At 40.7% G+C, this 24,426-nt stretch overlaps 1 protein-coding gene across 1 annotated transcript in view; it reads right to left on the reverse strand.

Annotated features, from left to right (window-relative positions):
- Positions 1-21,526: 21,526 nt before the first annotated feature.
- The window catches only part of ABHD1 (abhydrolase domain containing 1), a gene marked incomplete at its 5' end in the record, with an annotated part of 401,198 nt that continues 398,298 nt past the window's right edge, over positions 21,527-24,426 (reverse strand). Inside the window, one exon of the mRNA XM_053710945.1 lies at positions 21,527-21,889. Within this exon, the coding sequence (XP_053566920.1) occupies positions 21,675-21,889 (215 nt within the window). The remainder of the gene's footprint in view (positions 21,890-24,426) is intronic.

Raw genomic sequence — 24,426 nt, forward strand, 5'->3', positions numbered from 1 at the left:
AACCAGACAGATACATATAGGTTGTAGGTATAACTCTGTTGTCATTACAGTTCATGTGACCTAAACCAGAGAGATACATATAGGTTGTAGGTATAACTATGTTGTCATTACAGTTCATGTGACCTAAACCAGAGAGATACATATAGGTTGTAGGTATAACTCTGTTGTCATTACAGCTCATGTGACCTAAACCAGAGAGATACATATAGGTTGTAGGTATAACTCTGTTGTCATTACAGATCATATGACCTAAACCAGAGAGATACATATAGGTTGTAGGTATAACTCTGTTGTCATTACAGTTCATATGACCTAAACCAGAGAGATACATATAGGTTGTAGGTATAACTCTGTTGTCATTACAGTTCATGTGACCTAAACCAGAGAGATACATATAGGTTGTAGGTATAACTCTGTTGTCATTACAGTTCATGTGACCTAAACCAGAGAGATACATATAGGTTGTAGGTATAACTCTGTTGTCATTACAGTTCATGTGACCTAAACCAGAGAGATACATATAGGTTGTAGGTATAACTCTGTTGTCATTACAGTTCATGTGACCTAAACCAGAGAGATACATATAGGTTGTAGGCATAACTCTGTTGTCATTACAGTTCATGTGACCTAAACCAGAGAGATACATATAGGTTGTAGGTATAACTCTGTTGTCATTACAGTTCATATAACCTAAACCAGAGAGATACATATAGGTTGTAGGTATAACTCTGTTGTCATTACAGTTCATATGACCTAAACCAGAGAGATACATATAGGTTGTAGGTATAACTCTGTTGTCATTACAGTTCATGTGACCTAAACCAGAGAGATACATATAGGTTGTAGGCATAACTCTGTTGTCATTACAGTTCATGTGACCTAAACCACAGAGATACATATAGGTTGCACGTATAACTCTGTTGTCATTACAGTTCATGTGACCTAAACCAGAGAGATACATATAGGTTGTAGGTATAACTATGTTGTCATTACAGTTCATATGACCTAAACCAGACAGATACATATAGGTTGTAGGTATAACTCTGTTGTCATTACAGTTCATGTGACCTAAACCAGAGAGATACATATAGGTTGTAGGTATAACTCTGTTGTCATTACAGTTCATATGACCTAAACCAGAGAGATACATATAGGTTGTAGGTATAACTCTGTTGTCATTACAGTTCATGTGACCTAAACCAGAGAGATACATATAGGTTGTAGGTATAACTCTGTTGTCATTACAGTTCATATGACCTAAACCAGACAGATACATATAGGTTGTAGGTAACTCTGTTGTCATTACAGTTCATGTGACATAAACCAGAGAGATACATATAGGTTGTAGGTATAACTCTGTTGTCATTACAGTTCATATGACCTAAACCAGAGAGATACATATAGGTTGTAGGTATAACTCTGTTGTCATTACAGTTCATATGACCTAAACCAGACAGATACATATAGGTTGTAGGTATAACTCTGTTGTCATTACAGTTCATGTGACCTAAACCAGAGAGATACATATAGGTTGTAGGTATAACTCTGTTGTCATTACAGTTCATATAACCTAAACCAGAGAGATACATATAGGTTGCACGTATAACTCTGTTGTCATTACAGTTCATGTGACATAAACCAGAGAGATACATATAGGTTGTAGGTATAACTATGTTGTCATTACAGTTCATGTGACCTAAACCAGAGAGATACATATAGGTTGTAGGTATAACTCTGTTGTCATTACAGTTCATGTGACCTAAACCAGAGAGATACATATAGGTTGTAGGTATAACTATGTTGTCATTACAGTTCATATGACCTAAACCAGAGAGATACATATAGGTTGTAGGTATAACTCTGTTGTCATTACAGTTCATGTGACCTAAACCAGAGAGATACATATAGGTTGTAGGTATAACTCTGTTGTCATTACAGTTCATGTGACCTAAACCGGACAGATACATATAGGTTGTAGGTATAACTCTGTTGTCATTACAGTTCATGTGACCTAAACCAGAGAGATACATATAGGTTGTAGGTATAACTCTGTTGTCATTACAGTTCATGTGACCTAAACCAGAGAGATACATATAGGTTGTAGGTATAACTCTGTTGTCATTACAGTTCATGTGACCTAAACCAGAGAGATACATATAGGTTGTAGGTATAACTCTGTTGTCATTACAGTTCATATAACCTAAACCAGAGAGATACATATAGGTTGTACGTATAACTCTGTTGTCATTACAGTTCATGTGACCTAAACCAGAGAGATACATATAGGTTGTAGGTATAACTCTGTTGTCATTACAGTTCATATGACCTAAACCAGACAGATACATATAGGTTGTAGGTATAACTCTGTTGTCATTACAGTTCATATGACCTAAACCAGAGAGATACATATAGGTTGTAGGTATAACTCTGTTGTCATTACAGTTCATGTGACCTAAACCAGAGAGATACATATAGGTTGTAGGCATAACTCTGTTGTCATTACAGTTCATGTGACCTAAACCAGAGAGATACATATAGGTTGTAGGTATAACTCTGTTGTCATTACAGTTCATGTGACCTAAACCAGAGAGATACATATAGGTTGTAGGTATAACTATGTTGTCATTACAGTTCATGTGACCTAAACCAGAGAGATACATATAGGTTGTAGGTATAACTCTGTTGTCATTACAGTTCATGTGACCTAAACCAGAGAGATACATATAGGTTGTAGCTATAACTCTGTTGTCATTACAGTTCATATGACCTAAACCAGAGAGATACATATAGGTTGTAGGTATAACTCTGTTGTCATTACAGTTCATATGACCTAAACCAGAGAGATACATATAGGTTGTACGTATAACTCTGTTGTCATTACAGTTCATGTGACCTAAACCAGAGAGATACATATAGGTTGTAGGTATAACTATGTTGTCATTACAGCTCATGTGACCTAAACCAGAGAGATACATATAGGTTGTAGGTATAACTCTGTTGTCATTACAGTTCATGTGACCTAAACCAGAGAGATACATATAGGTTGTAGGTATAACTATGTTGTCATTACAGTTCATATGACCTAAACCAGAGAGATACATATAGGTTGTAGGTATAACTCTGTTGTCATTACAGTTCATATGACCTAAACCAGAGAGATACATATAGGTTGTAGGTATAACTCTGTTGTCATTACAGTTCATATGACCTAAACCAGAGAGATACATATAGGTTGTAGGTATAACTCTGTTGTCATTACAGTTCATGTGACCTAAACCAGAGAGATACATATAGGTTGTAGGCATAACTCTGTTGTCATTACAGTTCATGTGACCTAAACCAGAGAGATACATATAGGTTGTAGGTATAATTCTGTTGTCATTACAGTTCATGTGACCTAAACCAGAGAGATACATATAGGTTGTAGGTATAACTATGTTGTCATTACAGTTCATGTGACCTAAACCAGAGAGATACATATAGGTTGTAGGTATAACTATGTTGTCATTACAGTTCATATGACCTAAACCAGAGAGATACATATAGGTTGTAGGTATAACTCTGTTGTCATTACAGTTCATATGACCTAAACCAGAGAGATACATATAGGTTGTAGGTATAACTCTGTTGTCATTACAGTTCATATGACCTAAACCAGAGAGATACATATAGATTACAGGTATAACTCTGTTGTCATTACAGATCATGTGACCTAAACCAGAGAGATACATATAGGTTGTAGGTATAACTCTGTTGTCATTACAGTTTATGTGACCTAAACCAGAGAGATACATATAGGTTGTAGGTATAACTCTGTTGTCATTACAGTTCATGTGACCTAAACCAGAGAGATACATATAGGTTGTAGGTATAACTCTGTTGTCATTACAGTTCATGTGACCTAAACCAGAGAGATACATATAGGTTGTAGGTATAACTCTGTTGTCATTACAGTTCATGTGACCTAAACCAGACAGATACATATAGGTTGTAGGTATAACTCTGTTGTCATTACAGTTCATGTGACCTAAACCAGAGAGATACATATAGGTTGTAGGTATAACTCTGTTGTCATTACTGTTCATATGACCTAAACCACAGAGATACATATAGGTTGCAGGTAACTCTGTTGTCATTACAGTTCATATGACCTAAACCAGAGAGATACATATAGGTTGTAGGTATAACTCTGTTGTCATTACAGTTCATGTGACCTAAACCAGACAGATACATATAGGTTGTAGGTATAACTCTGTTGTCATTACAGTTCATATGACCTAAACCAGAGAGATACATATAGGTCGTACGTATAACTCTGTTGTCATTACAGTTCATGTGACCTAAACCAGAGAAATACATATAGGTTGTAGGTATAACTATGTTGTCATTACAGTTCATATGACCTAAACCAGAGAGATACATATAGGTTGTACGTATAACTCTGTTGTCATTACAGTTCATATGACCCTAACCAGAGAGATACATATAGGTTGTAGGTATAACTCTGTTGTCATTACAGTTCATGTGACCTAAACCAGACAGATACATATAGGTCGTACGTATAACTCTGTTGTCATTACAGTTCATATGACCTAAACCAGACAGATACATATAGGTCGTACGTATAACTCTGTTGTCATTACAGTTCATGTGACCTAAACCAGAGAGATACATATAGGTTGCAGGTATAACTCTGTTGTCATTACAGTTCATGTGACCTAAACCAGAGAGATACATATAGGTTGTAGGTATAACTATGTTGTCATTACAGTTCATGTGACCTAAACCAGAGAGATACATATAGGTTGTAGGTATAACTATGTTGTCATTACAGTTCATGTGACCTAAACCAGAGAGATACATATAGGTTGTAGGTATAACTATGTTGTCATTACAGTTCATATGACCTAAACCAGAGAGATACATATAGGTTGTAGGTATAATTCTGTTGTCATTACAGTTCATATGACCTAAACCAGAGAGATACATATAGGTTGTAGGTATAACTCTGTTGTCATTACTGTTCATGTGACCTAAACCAGAGAGATACATATAGGTTGTAGGTATAACTCTGTTGTCATTACAGTTCATATGACCTAAACCAGAGAGATACATATAGGTTGCACGTATAACTCTGTTGTCATTACAGTTCATGTGACCTAAACCAGAGAGATACATATAGGTTGTAGGTATAACTCTGTTGTCATTACAGTTCATATGACCTAAACCAGAGAGATACATATAGGTTGTAGGTATAACTCTGTTGTCATTACAGTTCATATGACCTAAACCAGACAGATACATATAGGTTGTAGGTATAACTCTGTTGTCATTACAGTTCATATGACCTAAACCAGAGAGATACATATAGGTTGTAGGTATAACTCTGTTGTCATTACAGTTCATGTGACCTAAACCAGAGAGATACATATAGGTTGTAGGCATAACTCTGTTGTCATTACAGTTCATGTGACCTAAACCAGAGAGATACATATAGGTTGTAGGTATAACTCTGTTTTCATTACAGTTCATGTGACCTAAACCAGAGAGATACATATAGGTTGTAGGTATAACTATGTTGTCATTACAGTTCATGTGACCTAAACCAGAGAGATACATATAGGTTGTAGGTATAACTATGTTGTCATTACAGTTCATATGACCTAAACCAGAGAGATACATATAGGTTGTAGGTATAACTCTGTTGTCATTACAGTTCATATGACCTAAACCAGAGAGATACATATAGGTTGTAGGTATAACTCTGTTGTCATTACAGTTCATATGACCTAAACCAGAGAGATACATATAGATTACAGGTATAACTCTGTTGTCATTACAGATCATGTGACCTAAACCAGAGAGATACATATAGGTTGTAGGTATAACTCTGTTGTCATTACAGTTTATGTGACCTAAACCAGAGAGATACATATAGGTTGTAGGTATAACTCTGTTGTCATTACAGTTCATGTGACCTAAACCAGAGAGATACATATAGGTTGTAGGTATAACTCTGTTGTCATTACAGTTCATGTGACCTAAACCAGACAGATACATATAGGTTGTAGGTATAACTCTGTTGTCATTACAGTTCATGTGACCTAAACCAGAGAGATACATATAGGTTGTAGGTATAACTCTGTTGTCATTACTGTTCATATGACCTAAACCACAGAGATACATATAGGTTGCAGGTAACTCTGTTGTCATTACAGTTCATATGACCTAAACCAGAGAGATACATATAGGTCGTACGTATAACTCTGTTGTCATTACAGTTCATGTGACCTAAACCAGAGAAATACATATAGGTTGTAGGTATAACTATGTTGTCATTACAGTTCATATGACCTAAACCAGAGAGATACATATAGGTTGTACGTATAACTCTGTTGTCATTACAGTTCATATGACCCTAACCAGAGAGATACATATAGGTTGTAGGTATAACTCTGTTGTCATTACAGTTCATGTGACCTAAACCAGACAGATACATATAGGTCGTACGTATAACTCTGTTGTCATTACAGTTCATATGACCTAAACCAGACAGATACATATAGGTCGTACGTATAACTCTGTTGTCATTACAGTTCATGTGACCTAAACCAGAGAGATACATATAGGTTGCAGGTATAACTCTGTTGTCATTACAGTTCATGTGACCTAAACCAGAGAGATACATATAGGTTGTAGGTATAACTATGTTGTCATTACAGTTCATGTGACCTAAACCAGAGAGATACATATAGGTTGTAGGTATAACTCTGTTGTCATTACAGTTCATGTGACCTAAACCAGAGAGATACATATAGGTTGTAGGTATAACTCTGTTGTCATTACAGTTCATGTGACCTAAACCAGAGAGATACATATAGGTTGTAGGTATAACTCTGTTGTCATTACAGTTCATTAATATGATGGACCTCTTCAGCCCCCGCTTGGGCTTGGATGAAGACTTCGGAGCCTCTTCTGGACGAATCGGTGATACCTGGCGTGGTGAAGATAAGGTAGGGAGATCTTCAGGGGCTTAGTGTTAGGTTTATTTAAGGGGGGTTTGGGTTAGATTAGGGGTATGTGGGTGGTGGGTTGTAATGTTGGGGGGGGTATTGTATGTTTTTTTTACAGGCAAAAGAGTAGAATTCTTTGGGGCATGCCCCGCAAAAGGCCCTTTTAATGGCTGCTAAGGTAAAAGAGCTTTTCAATTTTTATTTTAGAATAGGGTAGGGCATTTTTTTATTTTGGGGGGCTTTGTTATTTTATTAGGGGGCTTAGAGTAGGTGTAATTAGCTTAAAATTGTAATATTTTTATAATGTTTGTAAATTATTTTTTTATTTTTTGTAACTTAGTTCTTTTTTTATTTTTTGTACTTTAGTTAGTTTATTTCATTGTATTTATTTGTAGGTATTTGTATGTAATTAATTTATTTATAGTGTAGTGTTAGGTTTAATTGTAGATAATTGTAGGTATTTTATTTTATTAATTTATATATAGTGTAGTGTTAGGTGTATTTTTAACTTAGGTTAGGATTTATTTTACAGGTAATTTTGTAATTATTTTAACTAGGTAGCTATTAAATAGTTATTGACTATTTAATAGCTATTGTACCTGGTTAAAATAAATACAAAGTTGCCTGTAAAATTAATATAAATCCTAAAATAGCTACAATATCATTTTAATTTATATTGTAGCTATATTAGGGTTTATTTTACAGGTAAGTATTTAGCTTTAAATAGGAATAATTTATTTAATAAGAAATAATTTATTTCGTTAGATAAAAATTATATTTAACTTTTAGGGGTTAATACTATTATAGGGTTATTGAGGCGGGAGTGAGGCGGAATATGGGTTAATAACTTTATTATAGTAGCGGTGAGGTCCGGTCAGCAGATTAGGAGTTAATAAGTGTAGGTAGGTGGCGGCAACGTTGGGGGGGGCAGATTAGGGGTTAATAAATATAATATAGGGTCGGCGGTGTTAGGGGCAGCAGATTAGGGGTACATAGGGATAACGTAGGTTGCGGCGGTGTGTGGTTGGCAGATTAGGGGTTAAAAAAAATATAAGAGTGGCGGCGATGTGGGGGGGGGCCTCGGTTTAGGGGTACATAGGTAGTTTATGGGTGTTAGTGTACTTTAGAGCACAGTAGTTAAGAGCTTTATGAACCGGCGTTAGCCCAGAAAGCTCTTAACTCCTGGCTTTTCTCTGCGGCTGGAGTCTTGCCGTTAGATTTCTAACGCTCACTTCAGCCAAGACTCTAAATACCAGCGTTAGAAAGATCCCATTGAAAAGATAGGATACGCAAATGGCGTAGGGGGATCTGCGGTATGGAAAAGTCGCGGCTGCAAAGTGAGCGTTAGACCCTTTCCTGACTGACTCTAAATACCAGCGGGCGGCCAAAACCAGCGTTAGGAGCCCCTAACGCGGGTTTTGACGGCTAACGCAGAACTCTAAATCTAGGGCCTGAAGGTGATCATTTCTGATATTACTGGAGGAAAAGGTCACGCCCTTCCTTAGGATAGGTCCAATAAATTAAGGACCAAACAGAATAATTTTCGTTCATTTCGAAACTTCAAAAGTGGCGCAGCTTCAGCTTCCTCTAATGCAAAACAAGAGGGAAATTTCGCCCAGTCCAAACCAGTCTGGAGACCAAACCAGGCTTGGAACAAGGGGAAGCAGGTCAAAAAACCTGCTGCCGCCTCTAAGACAGCATGAAGGAGTAGCCCCCGATCCGGGACCGGATCTAGTAGGGGGCAGACTTTCTCTCTTCGCCCAGGCTTGGGCAAGAGACGTCCAGGATCCCTGGGCATTAGAGATTGTTTCTCAGGGATATCTTCTGGAATTCAAAGCTTCATCTCCAAAGGGGGAGATTTCATCTCTCACAATTATCTGTAAACCAGATAAAGAGAGAGGCATTCTTACGTTGTGTTCAAGACCTACTGGTTATGGGAGTGATCCACCCAGTTCCAAGGGAGGGGCAGGGCTTCTATTCAAATCTGTTTATAGTTCCCAAAAAAGAGGGAACTTTCAGACCAATCTTGGATCTCAAGATCCTAAACAAATTTCTCAGGGTCCCATCCTTCAAGATGGAGACTATCCGAACCATCCTCCCTATGATCCAGGAGGGTCAATATATGACCACTGTGGACTTAAAGGATACTTATCTCCACATTCTGATTCACAGAAATTATCATCAGTTCCTCAGGTTCGCCTTCTTAGACAGGCATTACCAGTTGGTGGCTCTTCCCTTCGGGTTAGCCCCGGCACCAAGAATCTTTACAAGGTTCTAGGGTCCCTACTGGCGGTTCTAAGGCCACGGGACATAGCAGTGGCTCCTTACCTAGACGACATTCTGATACAGACGTCGACTTTTCAGATCGCCAAGTCCCATACGGACATTGTTCTGGCCTTTCTGAGGTCTCACGGGTGGAAGGTGAACGAAGAAAAGAGTTCTCTCTCCCCTCTCACAAGAGTTTCCTTCCTAGGAACACTGATAGATTCAGTAGAAATGAAAATTTTTCTGACAGAGGTCAGGTTATCAAAGCTTCTAACTTCCTGCCGTGCTCTTCATTACACTTCTCGGCCGTCAGTGGCTCAGTGTATGGAAGTAATCGGCCTAATGATAGCGGCAATGGACATAGTTCCGTTTGCCCGCCTACATCTCAGACCACTGCAACTTTGCATGCTCAATCAGTGGAATGGGGACTACACAGATTTGTCCCCTCTGCTAAATCTGGATCAAGAGACCAGGGATTCTCTTCTCTGGTGGTTATCTCGGGTCCATCAGGGGAATGAGTTTCCGCAGGACAGAGTGGACTATAGTGACGACAGATGCCAGCCTTCTGGGCTGGGGCGCAGTCTGGAACTCCCTGAAGGCTCAGGATTTGTGGACTCAGGAGGAAGCCCTCCTTCCGATAAACATTCTGGAACTGAGAGCGATATTCAATGCTCTCAGGACTTGGCCTCAACTAGTAAAGGCCAGATTCATAAGATTCCAATCAGACAACATGACGACTGTTGCTTACATCAATCATCAGGGGGGAACAAGGAGTTCCCTGGCGATGAGAGAAGTGACCAAAATCATAAAATGGGCGGAGGATCACTCCTGCCACCTATCTGCGATCCACATCCCAGGAGTGGAAAACTGGGAGGTGGATTATCTGAGTCGTCAGACATTCCATCCGGGGGAGTGGGAACTCCACCCGGAGATCTTTGCCCAGTTGACTCAATTATGGGCATTCCAGACATGGATCTCATGGCGTCTCGTCAGAACTTCAAGGTTCCTTGCTACGGGTCCAGATCCAGGGATCCCAAGGCGACTCTAGTGGATGCATTAGTAGCGCCTTGGACCTTCAACGTAGCTTATGTGTTTCCACCGTTTCCTCTCATTCCCAGGCTGGTAGCCAGGATCAAGCAGGAGAGGGCCTCTGTGATCTTGATGGCTCCTGCGTGGCCACGCAGGACTTGGTATGCAGACCTGGTGAATATGTCATCGGCTCCACCATGGAAGCTACTTTTGAGACAGGATCTTCTAGTACAAGGTCCATTCGAACATCCAAATCTAGTTTCCCTTCAGCTAACGGCTTGGAAATTGAACGCTTGATTTTATCTAAGCGTGGGTTTTCGGATTCTGTAATAGATACTCTGATACAAGCCAGAAAACCTGTAACTAGGAAGATTTACCATAAAATATGGAGAAGATATATCTGTTGGTGTGAATCCAAGGGATTCTCATGGAGTAAGATCAAAATTCCTAGGATCCTTTCTTTTCTCCAAGAAGGTTTGGATAAGGGATTATCAGCGAGTTCTCTAAAGGGACAGATTTCTGCTTTATCTGTCTGATTACACAAACGACTGGCAGCTGTGCCTGATGTTCAAGCTTTTGTTCAGGCTTTGGTCAGGATCAAGCCTGTTTACAGACCTTTGACTCCTCCCTGGAGTCTGAATTTAGTTCTTTCAGTTCTTCAAGGGGTTCCGTTTGAACCTCTACATTCCATAGATATCAAGATGTTATCTTGGAAAGTTCTGTTTTTGGTTGCTATTTCTTCTGCTAGAAGAGTTTCTGAGTTATCTGCTCTGCAGTGTAATCCGCCCTATCTGGTGTTCCATTCAGATAAGGTTGTTTTGCGTACTAAACCTGGTTTCCTTCCAAAGGTTGTTTCCAACAAGAATATTAACCAGGAAATAGTTGTGCCTTCTTTGTGTCCGAATCCAGTTTCAAAGAAGGAACGTTTGTTACACAATCTAGATGTAGTTCGTGCTTTAAAGTTCTATTTAGAAGCAACAAAGGATTTCAGACAAACGTCTTCTCTGTTTGTCGTTTATTCTGGCAAGAGGAGAGGTCAAAAAGCTACTGCTACCTCTTTCCTTTTGGCTGAAAAGCATCATCCGATTGGCTTACGAGACTGCCGGACGACAGCCTCCTGAACGCATCACAGCTCACTCTACTAGGGCTGTGGCTTCCACATCAGCCTTCAAGAACGAGGCTTCTGTTGATCAGATATGTAAGGCAGCGACTTGGTCTTCCCTGCACACTTTTGCCAAATTCTACAAATTTGATACTTTTGCTTCTTCGGAGGCTATTTTTGGGAGAATGGTTTTGCAAGCCGTGGTGCCTTCCGTTTAGGCAACCTGATTGGCTCCCTCCCTTCATCCGTGTCCTAAAGCTTTGGTATTTGGTTTCGATATTCAATGCTCTTCAGGCTTGGCCTCAACTAGCTGCGGTCAGGTTCATCAGATTTCAGTCAGACAATATCACGACTGTAGCCTATATCAACCATCAGGGGGGAACAAGAAGCCTCCTGGCAATGTTGGAGGTTTCAAAGATAAGTCTATTGGCAGAGATTCACTCTTGCCATCTCTCAGCTATCCATATCCCAGGAGTAGAGAACTGGGAGGCGGATTTTCTAAGTCGGGAGACTTTTCATCCGGGGGAGTGGGAGCTCCATCCGGAGATATTTGCCCAGCTGATTCAACTATGGCGCAAACCAGAACTGGATCTGATGGCGTCTCGTCAGAACGCCAAGCTTCCTTGTTACGGGTCCAGGTCAAGGGATCCCAAGGCAGCGTTAATAGATGTTCTAGCAGTGCCCTGGTCCTTCAGCCTGGCTTATGTGTTCCCACCATTTCCTCTCCTCCCTCGTCTGATTGTCAAGATCAAGCAGGAGAGAGCTTTGGTGATTTTGATAGCACCTGCATGGCCACGCAGGACTTGGTATGCAGATCTGGTGGACATGTCATCCCTTCCACCATGGAATTTAAAGGAAAAATAACGTGCAACAGCACTACACTGGGTTAGGGAGTTGCTTGAATATAAGGAAAAGTAAATTATCCTAAGCTTGAGTGCTTATGCATAGATTAACTAGGAAAGAATTGACAACATAGAAGTTGGGCAAAAGTATGCATCTATATAGCACTTCGCTCTCCCTTAATTGTTTTGGGAACATCAGAATCGAAGGATATAGTGAGGTGATGTGTTTAAAATTTAACCTTTATTGGTTTATATTAAAATTGCAAAATGAACACAACAAAACATTTAAAAAACACAGTAAGATTTAGACCAGTGGAGAATTCACTCCGCTGCCCCACTAGAAATGATAGGGGGAGAGATGTACTCGTCCTGAGATGGATTGAAATAAAGTTACCATATGATATTAATACTAATTCCACAATTCTATATCATTAGTTGTTTATCTTAGATATAATGAACCATCCATATGGTAGTTTGACAGAAGAGGGAGGCAGCTGTGTGTTTGACAGAAGAGAGAGGTAGCTGGGTGTAGTTTTACAGAAGAGGGAGGTAGCTGGGTGTAGTTTGTCAGAAGAGGGAGGTAGCTTGGTGTAGTTTGTCAGAAGAGGGATGTAGCTGTGTGTTTGACAGAAGAGAGAGGTAGCTGGGTGTAGTTTTACAGAAGAGGGAGGTAGCTGGGTGTAGTTTGACAGAAGAGGGAGGTATCTGGGTGTAGTTTGCTAGGAGTATGAGGTAGCTGGGTGGAGTTTTGGAGGAGTGGGAGGTAGCTGGGTGGAGTTTTGGAGGAGTGGGAGGTAGCTGGGTGGAGCTTTGGAGGAGTGGGAGGTAGCTGGGTGGAGTTTTGGAGGAGTGGGAGGTATCTGGGTGTAGTTTGACAGAAGAGGGAGGCAGCTGGGTGTAGTTTGCTAAGAGTGGAGGTATCTGGGTGTAGTTTGACAGAAGAGGGAGGTATCTGGGTGTAGTTTGCTAAGAGTGGGAGGTATCTGGGTGTAGTTTGACAGAAGAGGGAGGCAGCTGGGTGTAGTTTGACAGAAGAGGGAGGCAGCTGGGTGTAGTTTGACAGAAGAGGGAGGCAGCTGGGTGTAGTTTGACAGAAGAGGGAGGTAGCTGGGTGTAGTTTGCTAGGAGTGGGAGGCCCCACCCATTTAAGATTTTGGCGACAGTTCTAATGACACCTCTACATACCCTGCTTTATCTTCCCTACCTGTATGTTTCCTATTCTCTACTCAGCTACATGTTAAACTAAGATAGGTGGGAGGATGGAAGGATTTTAAGCTCTGATATGGGGTCTTGACCTCTTCCTAGTGGTGGGAAATATATCCCATATGTTATGAAGGACTGTCGACCATCATCATTCTGAAAGCATACATTTGGTTTTTAGCTTTTACAATGGAACTGTAAGTAGTTCTGCTCTCCTTCCCTTGCTGACTGGAAGACTCAAGTTCGACTCACCCTAAATTTAGAAGAATCTGACCATCTGGATAGTTATTTTGGAGAGGAAACATAACTCCCTATAACATGTCACATACACACCTATGCTTGATACTTTATCTTGGTTTGCATGTCAGTGTTTTTTCCCACAGGAGGAGATGGGACTGTAAATCTTTAACAAAAGTATGGTTGCAAACCTTTGTTTTCTCTTATTCTTGTTATACTTTGGAAACTCATTCAACATTTATTGCCTCTATTAAAGGGACATAATACTCATATGCTAAATCACTTGATATTAAAGGACATAATACTCATATGCTAAATCATTTGAAACTGATGCAGTATAACTGTAAAAAGCTGACAGGAAAATATCACCTGAGCATCTCTATGTAAAAAAGGAAGATATTTTACCTCACAATCTCCTCAACTCAGCAGAGTAAGTTCTGTGTAAAAAGTTATACTCAGCTGCTCCCAGCTGCAGGTAAAAATAAAAAAGAAATGAAGAAATGAACAGCAGCCAATCAGAATCAGCAGTGCTGAGGTCATGAACACTTACTGTGATCTCATGAGATTTGACTTAACTCTCATGAGATTTCATAGTAAGCTTCCTTTACCTGATTGGTGAAATAATATGAGAGTTCACAAGGTTCATCCCCTAAGCTGTCCCAGGACAGACACACTAATATGCTGCTTAGAAATCCTTTACAATGGGAGGTGGCTACTGAGGAACTTTTGAGGTAAAATATCTTTCTTTTTTACATAGAGATGTTCAGGAGATATTTTCTAGTCAGCTTTTTACAGCTATGCTGCATCACTTTCAAGTGTTTAAACATTTGGGTATTATGGCCCTTTAATTTCTAGAACCACAATATCCTAGATGTCAACAAAGGCAGATGGTCAACACTTGTTAATATGATCTTTTTACCTAGCTTTAACATGTAACCTTATGTATCCTTTGATATCCCTTAAGTTTCTGATTCTCATGGGTTAATGTACTCGCCTTTGTTACTGTACATTTTAAGTGTTGAAATGTTTAGAAAAAAACTCTCAATATATGCCTTAGTTTAGTGACTCTTTTTCATGTTTTTCCTTTTACCAATAAGTTCTCTTTAGTGACATCTTCCTTCGCTTACTTTGGAGTGACACCACCAAGGTTTCAAATTAATTTTTTTCAGCCAGTCCAAGCATTTGATGTATAGCTGGTTTTCTATCACTCCTCACCAATGATAATAAAAGGTTATTGTACATTCTCTATTTTTTCTTAATATGCTATTGAAATATTCTAGCTGTCATCCCCAAGTCTGTTCCCCTGCAATCCATCCTCACCTTGCCTACCATGTCTTTGTAACTTGCTAGATACTTTCATTTGGTTTCCAGCACTATCCTGTGATGTTCTATGTCCCTGGATATCACTTTCAGGCTCAGGATGTGTCACGCTCGGCAGGCTCAGGGGTTTGGAGCTCATGCATAGAGATGTCAGACTTAGTACCATCATGAGCATTAAAAGGGGCCAGTAGTATGAGTTTCTTTCCTGTACTAACCCTTTTAGGCATGGTTGCGATAACAGCCAGACAATGCAAGTCTTATTGTACAGAAAACTGAAAACAGGATTAGGCAGCAGTAACACCCACATCAGAACTGGAGTCAGAAGTAGTGCCCACTCTAGAGCCAAGGACTGGAATGCTTACTTGTGGGCCAAAGACAGGAGTCTCCACTTGAGGGCTGAAGACAGGAGTGCCTGCTTGTATGCAGAAGAAAGGAGTGCCTGCTTGAGGCCCAAAGACAGGAGTGCTCACTTGAGAGCCGAAGCAGGATACCGCTGCTTGACAAATGCCCTCTGTAGGGCAAGGGTACTGGAAGAGAATACAGGTGCCATGTAGGTGCCCTCTCAGGGCAGGGCTAGGTACAGAAGCTGGACACCAGTGCTACACAGACACGATCTGCAGGGCTTGGGTACAGGAGCCGGATGTCAGAGTAGAGATACTAGATACACTAGTATCAGAGACTGGCTGATAACAAGAAAATAGTCTGAAGACAAGTATTGAGTCAGATACCAAAAAGCAATCCAGTCAGTCACCAAACACAAAAATTATCCAGAAGAGTGGTCATAAAACAAGTCAAGTTCAGTTTACCAGAGAAGCTGTCTGATCCTAAACACATGGGAGATCCAAAAGAGAGGTCAGTAGACAAGCAGAGTACAGATGCCAGCAGGATACAGAGGCCAGAAGATACACCAGAATAACTTGTCTACAGGCAAAGGTCATAGGCACAAACAGAATGTAAACCTCAATGTCAGGGCAGGGAGTGGTCTGTGAGGCTACCTTAAATAGCAGTTCTGATTGAGAAACTACCTTTAACTGGCAAGCAGGTGAAGCCAGTCAGTGCAGGTAGAAGAACAAAGAAACTCTCAGATTGAGTTAGAGACCTCTAGTGGCACAGAGACAGAGTAACAGACTGAGAGAGAACCAGCAGCTGATGGTCCCAGGTTCAATCTTGTGCACTGGCGTGACAGCATGTTAGCAAACTTAAAACCCTAAACCTATCTCTTAAGCACATTGTATGCTTAGTCTTGAACATCCATGCATGTTCTTCTTGTGAGGGTTTTCACATCATGTATGTTCCTTTAAGCAGCTACCTGCATCATCCTAGCCCTGCCCACAGAGCCTTTAAATCACCTGCTCACCCAAAGACAGGTGCTTAGTATTTGTTGCTTTTGACTGAGTAACTCCTGCTCATACTGAGCTCATATATTCCTGTAAAGAATATTACTTTTTTCCAACTACTCTTGGATTACAAAATCTTCCTGCTGGACCACTTATCATTACACCTCTTCAATTTAAAAGACTTCAGTTAACTGCATTTGGTTTTCTCCATTTCAGTAACATACAAGGCTCTCGCCGCTTCATGAGAGGACTTAATTGAGTGATAGCTCTCCTTCCTAACCGGAGTCTGACTCTCCCCTCACTAGCCGGTTACTTGAAATCGCCGTTGATAACTTTCCTGCTGTATTATCCCAGCGTTTCTTACCGCAATTGGGATTCACGGGAGACCGGGGCTTGCCAGCGTTCTCAGCTGTCAATCAAGCAGCGTGTCAGCGAGCGACTCCTCCCCTGCCTTCCGCGCTACTCCACAGAACGCTGCGAGCTGCAGCAGCAGTGATACGCAAAGGAACTGTTAGCATCCTAAGGAGGAATTGAGATCTGGGAACTCCTGTTTCACTTAGGTTTGTCTGTGTGCTAACTACTTTGGGGATTCATCAAACCAATTCAACCAGAGTCTGCACCCACTACTATTATCACTCATATTCACAATCAACCTGTGAAAACTGTAAAGCTGTTTTGGGACAATTATTACAGTTATACTTGTACATATAAAATCACTCTCAACCTACAACGAATATCACTCTCAGCTATAGTGATATTATACCAAGAGGGTGAAACATTCAAATACTTACTTATCTGTTCTGCAGTTGTGTTCCACAAAACACTAAGTCTGCTCAATCATTACAGAATACTAAGCCCTCAAAGGATCATGGAACCAGCAGAACTTCCTCAAGTGGTCTATAACTTATCCCAGAAGGTTGATCAAATAGCTCACGCAGTGAGAGAAATACAGATCGAGAATAAGACTTTAAAAGATTTATTTAAGGACTCCATAGCAGCTTGATCAGCTCATGATACTGTACCTGAACCCCAAATATCTCTCCCTGAGACTTTCAGTGGAAACAGACGCAATTACAAACAATTCAAAAACTCCTGTCACTTACTTTTTACTTTGCGTCCTAAAACCTATACTACAGAGAAAATAAGAGTACTAACCGTCATCACATTCCTCAGAGGAGAGCCCAGGGTTTGGGCAGACAATTTATGTGAACACGAGGATTCTGCCCTTGCCACTCTAGAATTTTTTTTTAGTCTTATGGACGATTTATATTCAGATAAAGACACCCAATTGACAGCAGAGGCACATATGAGGGACCTCAAACAGGGTAAGAGGCCCGTAGAAGAATATATTGCGGAGTTCAAACTTTATGCTTCTAACTCCCTCTGGAGCCCTATAGCGCTTCGTAACCAATTCCGTCTAGGATTGGCGGAGAATCTGAAGGATGAATTGGCAAGGGTTGAACTACCTCCTACCTTAGAAGCGTTGATGAAGATCTCCTCTCAAATTGATAGAAGACTCAGAGAGAGACGTGGAGAAAAGCTACATACCGATCTCTATGTCAAGCATTCAGCTCCCACAAGCCATACCAAACCCTCACTTCCTACATCCGTTCCTATGGAGATTGGGGTAGTTAGAGGACCTCTATCAACTGAAGAGAGGATGAGGCGTAAGACTAGGAACCTCTGCATGTACTGCGGTGATCCAACCCACTCTGTATATCAATGTCCCATTCTTCAGAAGAATAAGAAAAGTAAGTCCACCATTATTTGTTCCTCTCATGAGGTACATAAGCAATCCACTTACTGTAACCTCTCTCTATTCTTGCAGTGGGATCAGAAAAGGGTACCAGCTGAAGCCATCATAGATTCCGGGGCTTTTGGGAACTTCATCGACTCCCAGCTTGTAAAATTAAATAAAATCCCACTTGTGTTGAAAGAAATACCACTTGTACTTCGTGTTATTGATGGGTCCACTATACGTAATGGCCCTATTACACATCATACTGTTCCTCTGAGAGTTGTTACTGAAAACGGCCATACCGAATTCATCTCTTTTGATGTGTTGCCTTCTCCTCATTTCCCTGTAGTTTTAGGTATCACATGGTTGAAGTTACATGAGCCTTCCATAGTCTGGACCTCATCAAAGATCTCCTTCAACTCCTCATACTGTCAAAACACCTGTTTCTCCACAGCACCTATACTCTGATTCCCTGATGCCTTGTTGCCATACATCCTTGAAGTTGATTCGTCTGACTATGCCCTAGGGGCTGTACTCTCACAACGCCTGTCTATGTCAGAACCTTTGCACCCAGTCTCCTTCTTTTCCAAAACCATGTCTCCTGCTGAGATGAATTACACCATTGGAGACAAAGAACTCCTCGCCATTCGCAGAGCATTAGAGAACTGGAGACATCTATTGGAGGGAGCTAAATATCCAGTCACCATCTACACAGATCATAGAAACCTCCAATTTCTCCAGAATAATAAAACCTTATCAGCAAGGCAGGTCCGTTGGAGCCTTTATTTCTCCAGGTTTGACTTCATTATCCAATATAGACCCGCCAACAAGAACCGGAAGGCCGATGCTCTCTCTAGAAGAGACGTTAAACCTTCAATTACACAAGAGATCCAGTCGGTGATTCCCCAAGAACGGTTCATTGGTATTACTACACCATTCCTAGCAGAGATTAAGAAACATCAAAGACAAGACGAAGAAAAAACTCGCTACCAAGTAGAGAACAAAGATGGCTTACTCTACCACAAGGATAGGCTTTATGTACCTCAAGCTCTAAGGAATCAGGTTTTAAAATACCATCACGACATACCAACCTCAGGTCATCCTGGTGTCTGGCGTACATTGGATTTACTGAACCGTTACTACTGGTGGCCCAAACTAAAGCAATCGGTTAAAGAATATGTTGGTACCTGTTCCACCTGCATTACTTCTAAGAACGAAAGGTTAAAACCTTATGGGTTATTGATGTCTTTACCTATACCCAGCCGCCCTTGGGAACAAATTAGTATGGACTTCATTGTTGAACTACCCTTATCTCAAAAGTAGAACACCATACTTGTCGTAATAGATATGTTCACTAAGATGGGGCACTTCATTCCCTACCATAAGGTCCCTTCGTCTTCCGAAACTGCTCGGCTCTTCCTAGACAACATTGTTAAACTACATGGTGTCCCTACTAGGGTGATAACTGACAGAGGATCGCAATTTACCTCGAGATTTTGGGCTACATTGTCTAAACTCCTTCAAGTTGATCACAGATTCACAACATCCTCAAACCAACGGGCAGACGGAACGGTTGAATCAATGGCTTGAGGAATACCTCAGATGTTTCTGTTCCTATCAGCAAGACCAGTGGATGTCCTATTTACCTATGGCTGAATATGCCTACAACAACCTAACCAGCTCATCTACAAACTGTTCACCTTTTTTTGGAAACTACGGTTTTCACCCCACTCTTTTTCTCAACACTACCTCCAGCACTGATTCCCCCAAATTGGATGACTTCACTATTAGGATTCTAGACAATTTCGATTTCATCAAACGGAATATACAGAATGCTCAATCTACGCAGAAAAGACATTACGACCTCAGAAGGAAAACTCCCCCCAACTACTCCATCGGTGACTGGGTTTGGCTTTCCACTAAGAACTTGAAACTACAAGTCCCCAGCAAGAAACTTGCTAGGAAGTTTATTGGACCCTATGAGATAACCCGAGTAGTCAACCCTAACGCTGTCACCCTACAACTGCCCATCGGAATGAAAGTGCATCCGACTTTCCACGTCTCTCTTCTGAAACCTTATACTGGATCTAGACAACAAGATGTCAACAGTACTGACTCCCCAGTTATAACTGATACTCAAGTATACGAAGTACATTCCATTCTGGACTCCCGTTACAAGGGTTCAATACTGCAATATCTGATCCACTGGAAGGGTTATCCTTCAGAAGACGACTCTTGGGAAGAAGCCTCAGCGGTTAATGCTCCAAGGCTCATCTCTACTTTCCACAGTCGCTTCCCAGATAAACCTAGACCTCAAGCTGTGGGACAGCTTTCTTGAGGTGGGGATGATGTGAGGGTTTTCACATCATGTATGTTCCTTTAAGCAGCTACCTGCATCATCCTAGCCCTGCCCACAGAGCCTTTAAATCACCTGCTCACCCAAAGACAGGTGCTTAGTATTTGTTGCTTTTGACTGAGTAACTCCTGCTCATACTGAGCTCATATATTCCTATAAAGAATATTACTTTTTTCCAACTACTCTTGGATTACAAAATCTTCCTGCTGGACCACTTATCATTACACCTCTTCAATTTAAAAGACTTCAGTTACCTGCATTTGGTTTTCTCCATTTCAGTAACATACACGGCTCTCGCCAATTCATGAGAGGACTTAATTGAGTGATAGCTCTCCTTCCTAACCGGAGTCTGACTCTCCCCTCACTAGCCGGTTACTTGAAATCGCCGTTGATAACTTTCCTGCTGTATTATCCCAGCGTTTCTTACCGCAATTGGGATTCACGGGAGACCGGGGCTTGCCAGCGTTCTCAGCTGTCAATCAAGCAGCGTGTCAGCGAGCGACTCCTCCCCTGCCTTCCGCGCTACTCCACAGAACGCTGCGAGCTGCAGCAGCAGTGATACGCAAAGGAACTGTTACCATCCTAAGGAGGAATTGAGATCTGGGAACTCCTGTTTCACTTAGGTTTGTCTGTGTGCTAACTACTTTGGGGATTCATCAAACCAATTCAACCAGAGTCTGCACCCACTACTATTATCACTCATATTCACAATCAACCTGTGAAAACTGTAAAGCTGTTTTGGGACAATTATTACAGTTATACTTGTACATATAAAATCACTCTCAACCTACAACGAATATCACTCTCAGCTATAGTGATATTATACCAAGAGGGTGAAACATTCAAATACTTACTTATCTGTTCTGCAGTTGTGTTCCACAAAACACTAAGTCTGCTCAATCATTACACTTCTGCATAAATAAATGAATGTTTGTTTGATAAGAATCACTTTATCCAAATATCTGGAACCTATGAGTGTCTACTCAAACATTGTCATGGTCTGTTTAGATTGTGATCTCTCTGACCAGCAAGAGGGAAATAATGTTGATGGTTCACAAATTAAATAATGAAACAATTAAGAAGCAGATTAATAACATAAAAATTGTACCACTTTAATAATGGTATTGCTTAGAATTGTCCACTTTGTTCTATTGCTCTCCTTTTTTTCCCAAAGCTGAAGGCCCCAACGAGTATGTGGATCATCTCAGACTGAAACTGACTCTTTGAAAGAGACGTTATTTGGCTTCTTTCATATGGTGAGGACTATTTTGCTCCAAACATCTTAGCTCATCACCATGTTGTAGAATGGCCCCTGCAAACTGGCTGAACACACAATCCATGTACCGTTGATGACGGGGAAATGCACCCTCTAAGAAACCTATGTGGCCCCCATGGTTTGTAATCAGCAGTGCCACATATGGATTATGGGATACCTGTATGACAGGAATAGCTGTAACAAGAAAGAGCAAAGTTGTGTATAAGCATAAATGAAGATACAGTTTATAAAAGCAACATCTCTAAACATAAACACCTAAAATATACTCTGGAAAGTGAGGCCAATGCCTACTGAAACCTACAACAGACTCTTATAAGTTCCCTGTGTGTACATCCCCAGGTCTGGTCTCTATACCTACTGAAACCTACAGAAGACTCTTATAAGTTCCTTATATTTAAAGCAACAGGACTGATCTCTATACCTACTGAAACCTTCAACAGACTCTTATAAAATCTTGGTGTGTACCTCTGGACAGATCTCTATACCTACTGAAACCTACAACAGTCTCTTATAAGTTTCCTGTGTGTACATCCCCAGGACTGATCTCTATACCTACTGAAACCTACAACAGACTATTATAAGTTCCCTGTATGAACCGCCCCAGGACTGATCTCTATACCTACTGAAACCTACAACAGACTCTTATAAGTTCCCTGTGTGTACCGCCCCAGGACTGATCTATATACCTACTGAAGCCTATAGTAGACTCTTATAATTTCCCTATATTTACAGCATCAGGACTGATCTCTATACCTACTGAAACCTACAGCAGATTCTTATAAGATCCCTGTGTGTGCCACCCCAGGACCGATCTCTATACCTACAACAGACTGTTATAAGATCTTGGTGTGTACCTCCTGACTGATCTCTATACCTACTGATACCAACAACAGACTCTTATAAGTTCCCTGTTTGTACATCCCCAGGACTGATCTCTATACCTACTGAAACCAACTGATCTCTCTACCTACTGAAAGCTACAGGAGACTCTTATAAGTTACCTATATTTACAGCACTAGGACTGATCTCTATACCTACTGAAACTTACAACAGACTCATAAGTTCCCTATATGTACTGAGCCAGGACTGATCTCTATACCTACTAAAACCTACAGAAAAGTCTTATAAGTTCCCTATATATTCACAGCACTAGTACTGATCTATATACATACTGAAAGCTACAACAGACTCTTATAAGGTCCCTATGTGTACCGCCCCAGGACTGATCTCTATACCTACCGAAACCTACAACAGATTCTTATAAGTTCCCTGCATGAACCGCCCCAGGACTGATCTTTATACCTACTGAAACCTACAGCAGAATCTTATAAGTTCCATGTGTGTACTGCACCAGGACTGATCTCTATACCTACTGAAACCTAAAACAGATTCTTATAAGTTCTCTGTGTGTACCGCCCCAGGACTGATCTCTATACCTACTGAAACCTAAAACAGATTCTTATAAGTTCTCTGTGTGTACCACCCCAGGACTGATCTCTATACCTACTGAAACCTACAGAAGACTCTTATAAGTTACTTATATTTAAAGCAACAGGACTGATCTCTATACCTACTGAAACCTTCAACAGACTCTTATAAGATCTTGGTGTGTACCTCCGGACTGATCTCTATACCTACTGAAACCTAAAACAGATTCTTATAAGTTCCCTGTGTGTACCGCCCCAGGACTGATCTCTATACCTACTGAAACCTTCAACAGACTCTTATAAGATCTTGGTGTGTACCTCCGGACTGATCTCTATACCTACTGAAACCTAAAACAGATTCTTATAAGTTCCCTGTGTGTACTGCCCCAGGACTGATCTCTATACCTACTGAAACCTACAGCACACTTGTATAAGTTCCCTCTGTGTACCACTGCAGGACTGATCTCTATACCTACTGAAACCTACAACAGACTCTTATAAGATCCCTGTGTGTACCACCACAGGACTGATCTCTATACCAACTGAAACCTACAACAGACTCTTATAAGATCCCTGTGTGTACCACCCCAGGACTGATCTCTATACCTACTGAAACCTACAGAAGACTCTTATAAGTTACTTATATTTAAAGCAACAGGACTGATCTCTATACCTACTGAAACCTTCAACAGACTCTTATAAGATCTTGGTGTGTACCTCCGGACTGATCTTTATACCTACTGAAACCTAAAACAGTCTCTTATAAGTTCCCTGTGTGTACATCCCCAGGACTGATCTCTATACCTACTGAAACAGACCGATCTCTATACCTACTGAAACCTACAGAAGACTTCTAAGTTCCCTGTGTGTACCACCCCATGACTGATCTCTATTCCTACTGAAACCTACAGAAGACTCTTATAAGTTCCTTTTATTTACAGCACTAGGACTGTTCTCTATACCTACTGAAACCTACAACAGTCTGTTATACATTCCCTGTGTGTACCACCCCATGACTGATTTCTATACCTACTGAAACCTACATCAGTCTCTTATAAGTTCCCTGTGTGTACCGCCCCATGACTGATGTCTATACCTACTGAAACCTACAACAGATTCTTACAAGTTCCCTGTGTGTACCGCCTCAGTCTGCTGTAGGTTTCAGTAGGTATAGAGATCAGTCCTCTTATAAGTTCCTTATATTTACAGCACTAGGACTGATCTCTATACCTACTGAAACCTACAACAGACTCTTATAAAATCTTGGTGTGTACCTCTGGACTG

The sequence above is a fragment of the Bombina bombina genome, chromosome 4 (assembly GCF_027579735.1).
Source record: "Bombina bombina isolate aBomBom1 chromosome 4, aBomBom1.pri, whole genome shotgun sequence".
NCBI lineage: Eukaryota > Metazoa > Chordata > Amphibia > Anura > Bombinatoridae > Bombina > Bombina bombina.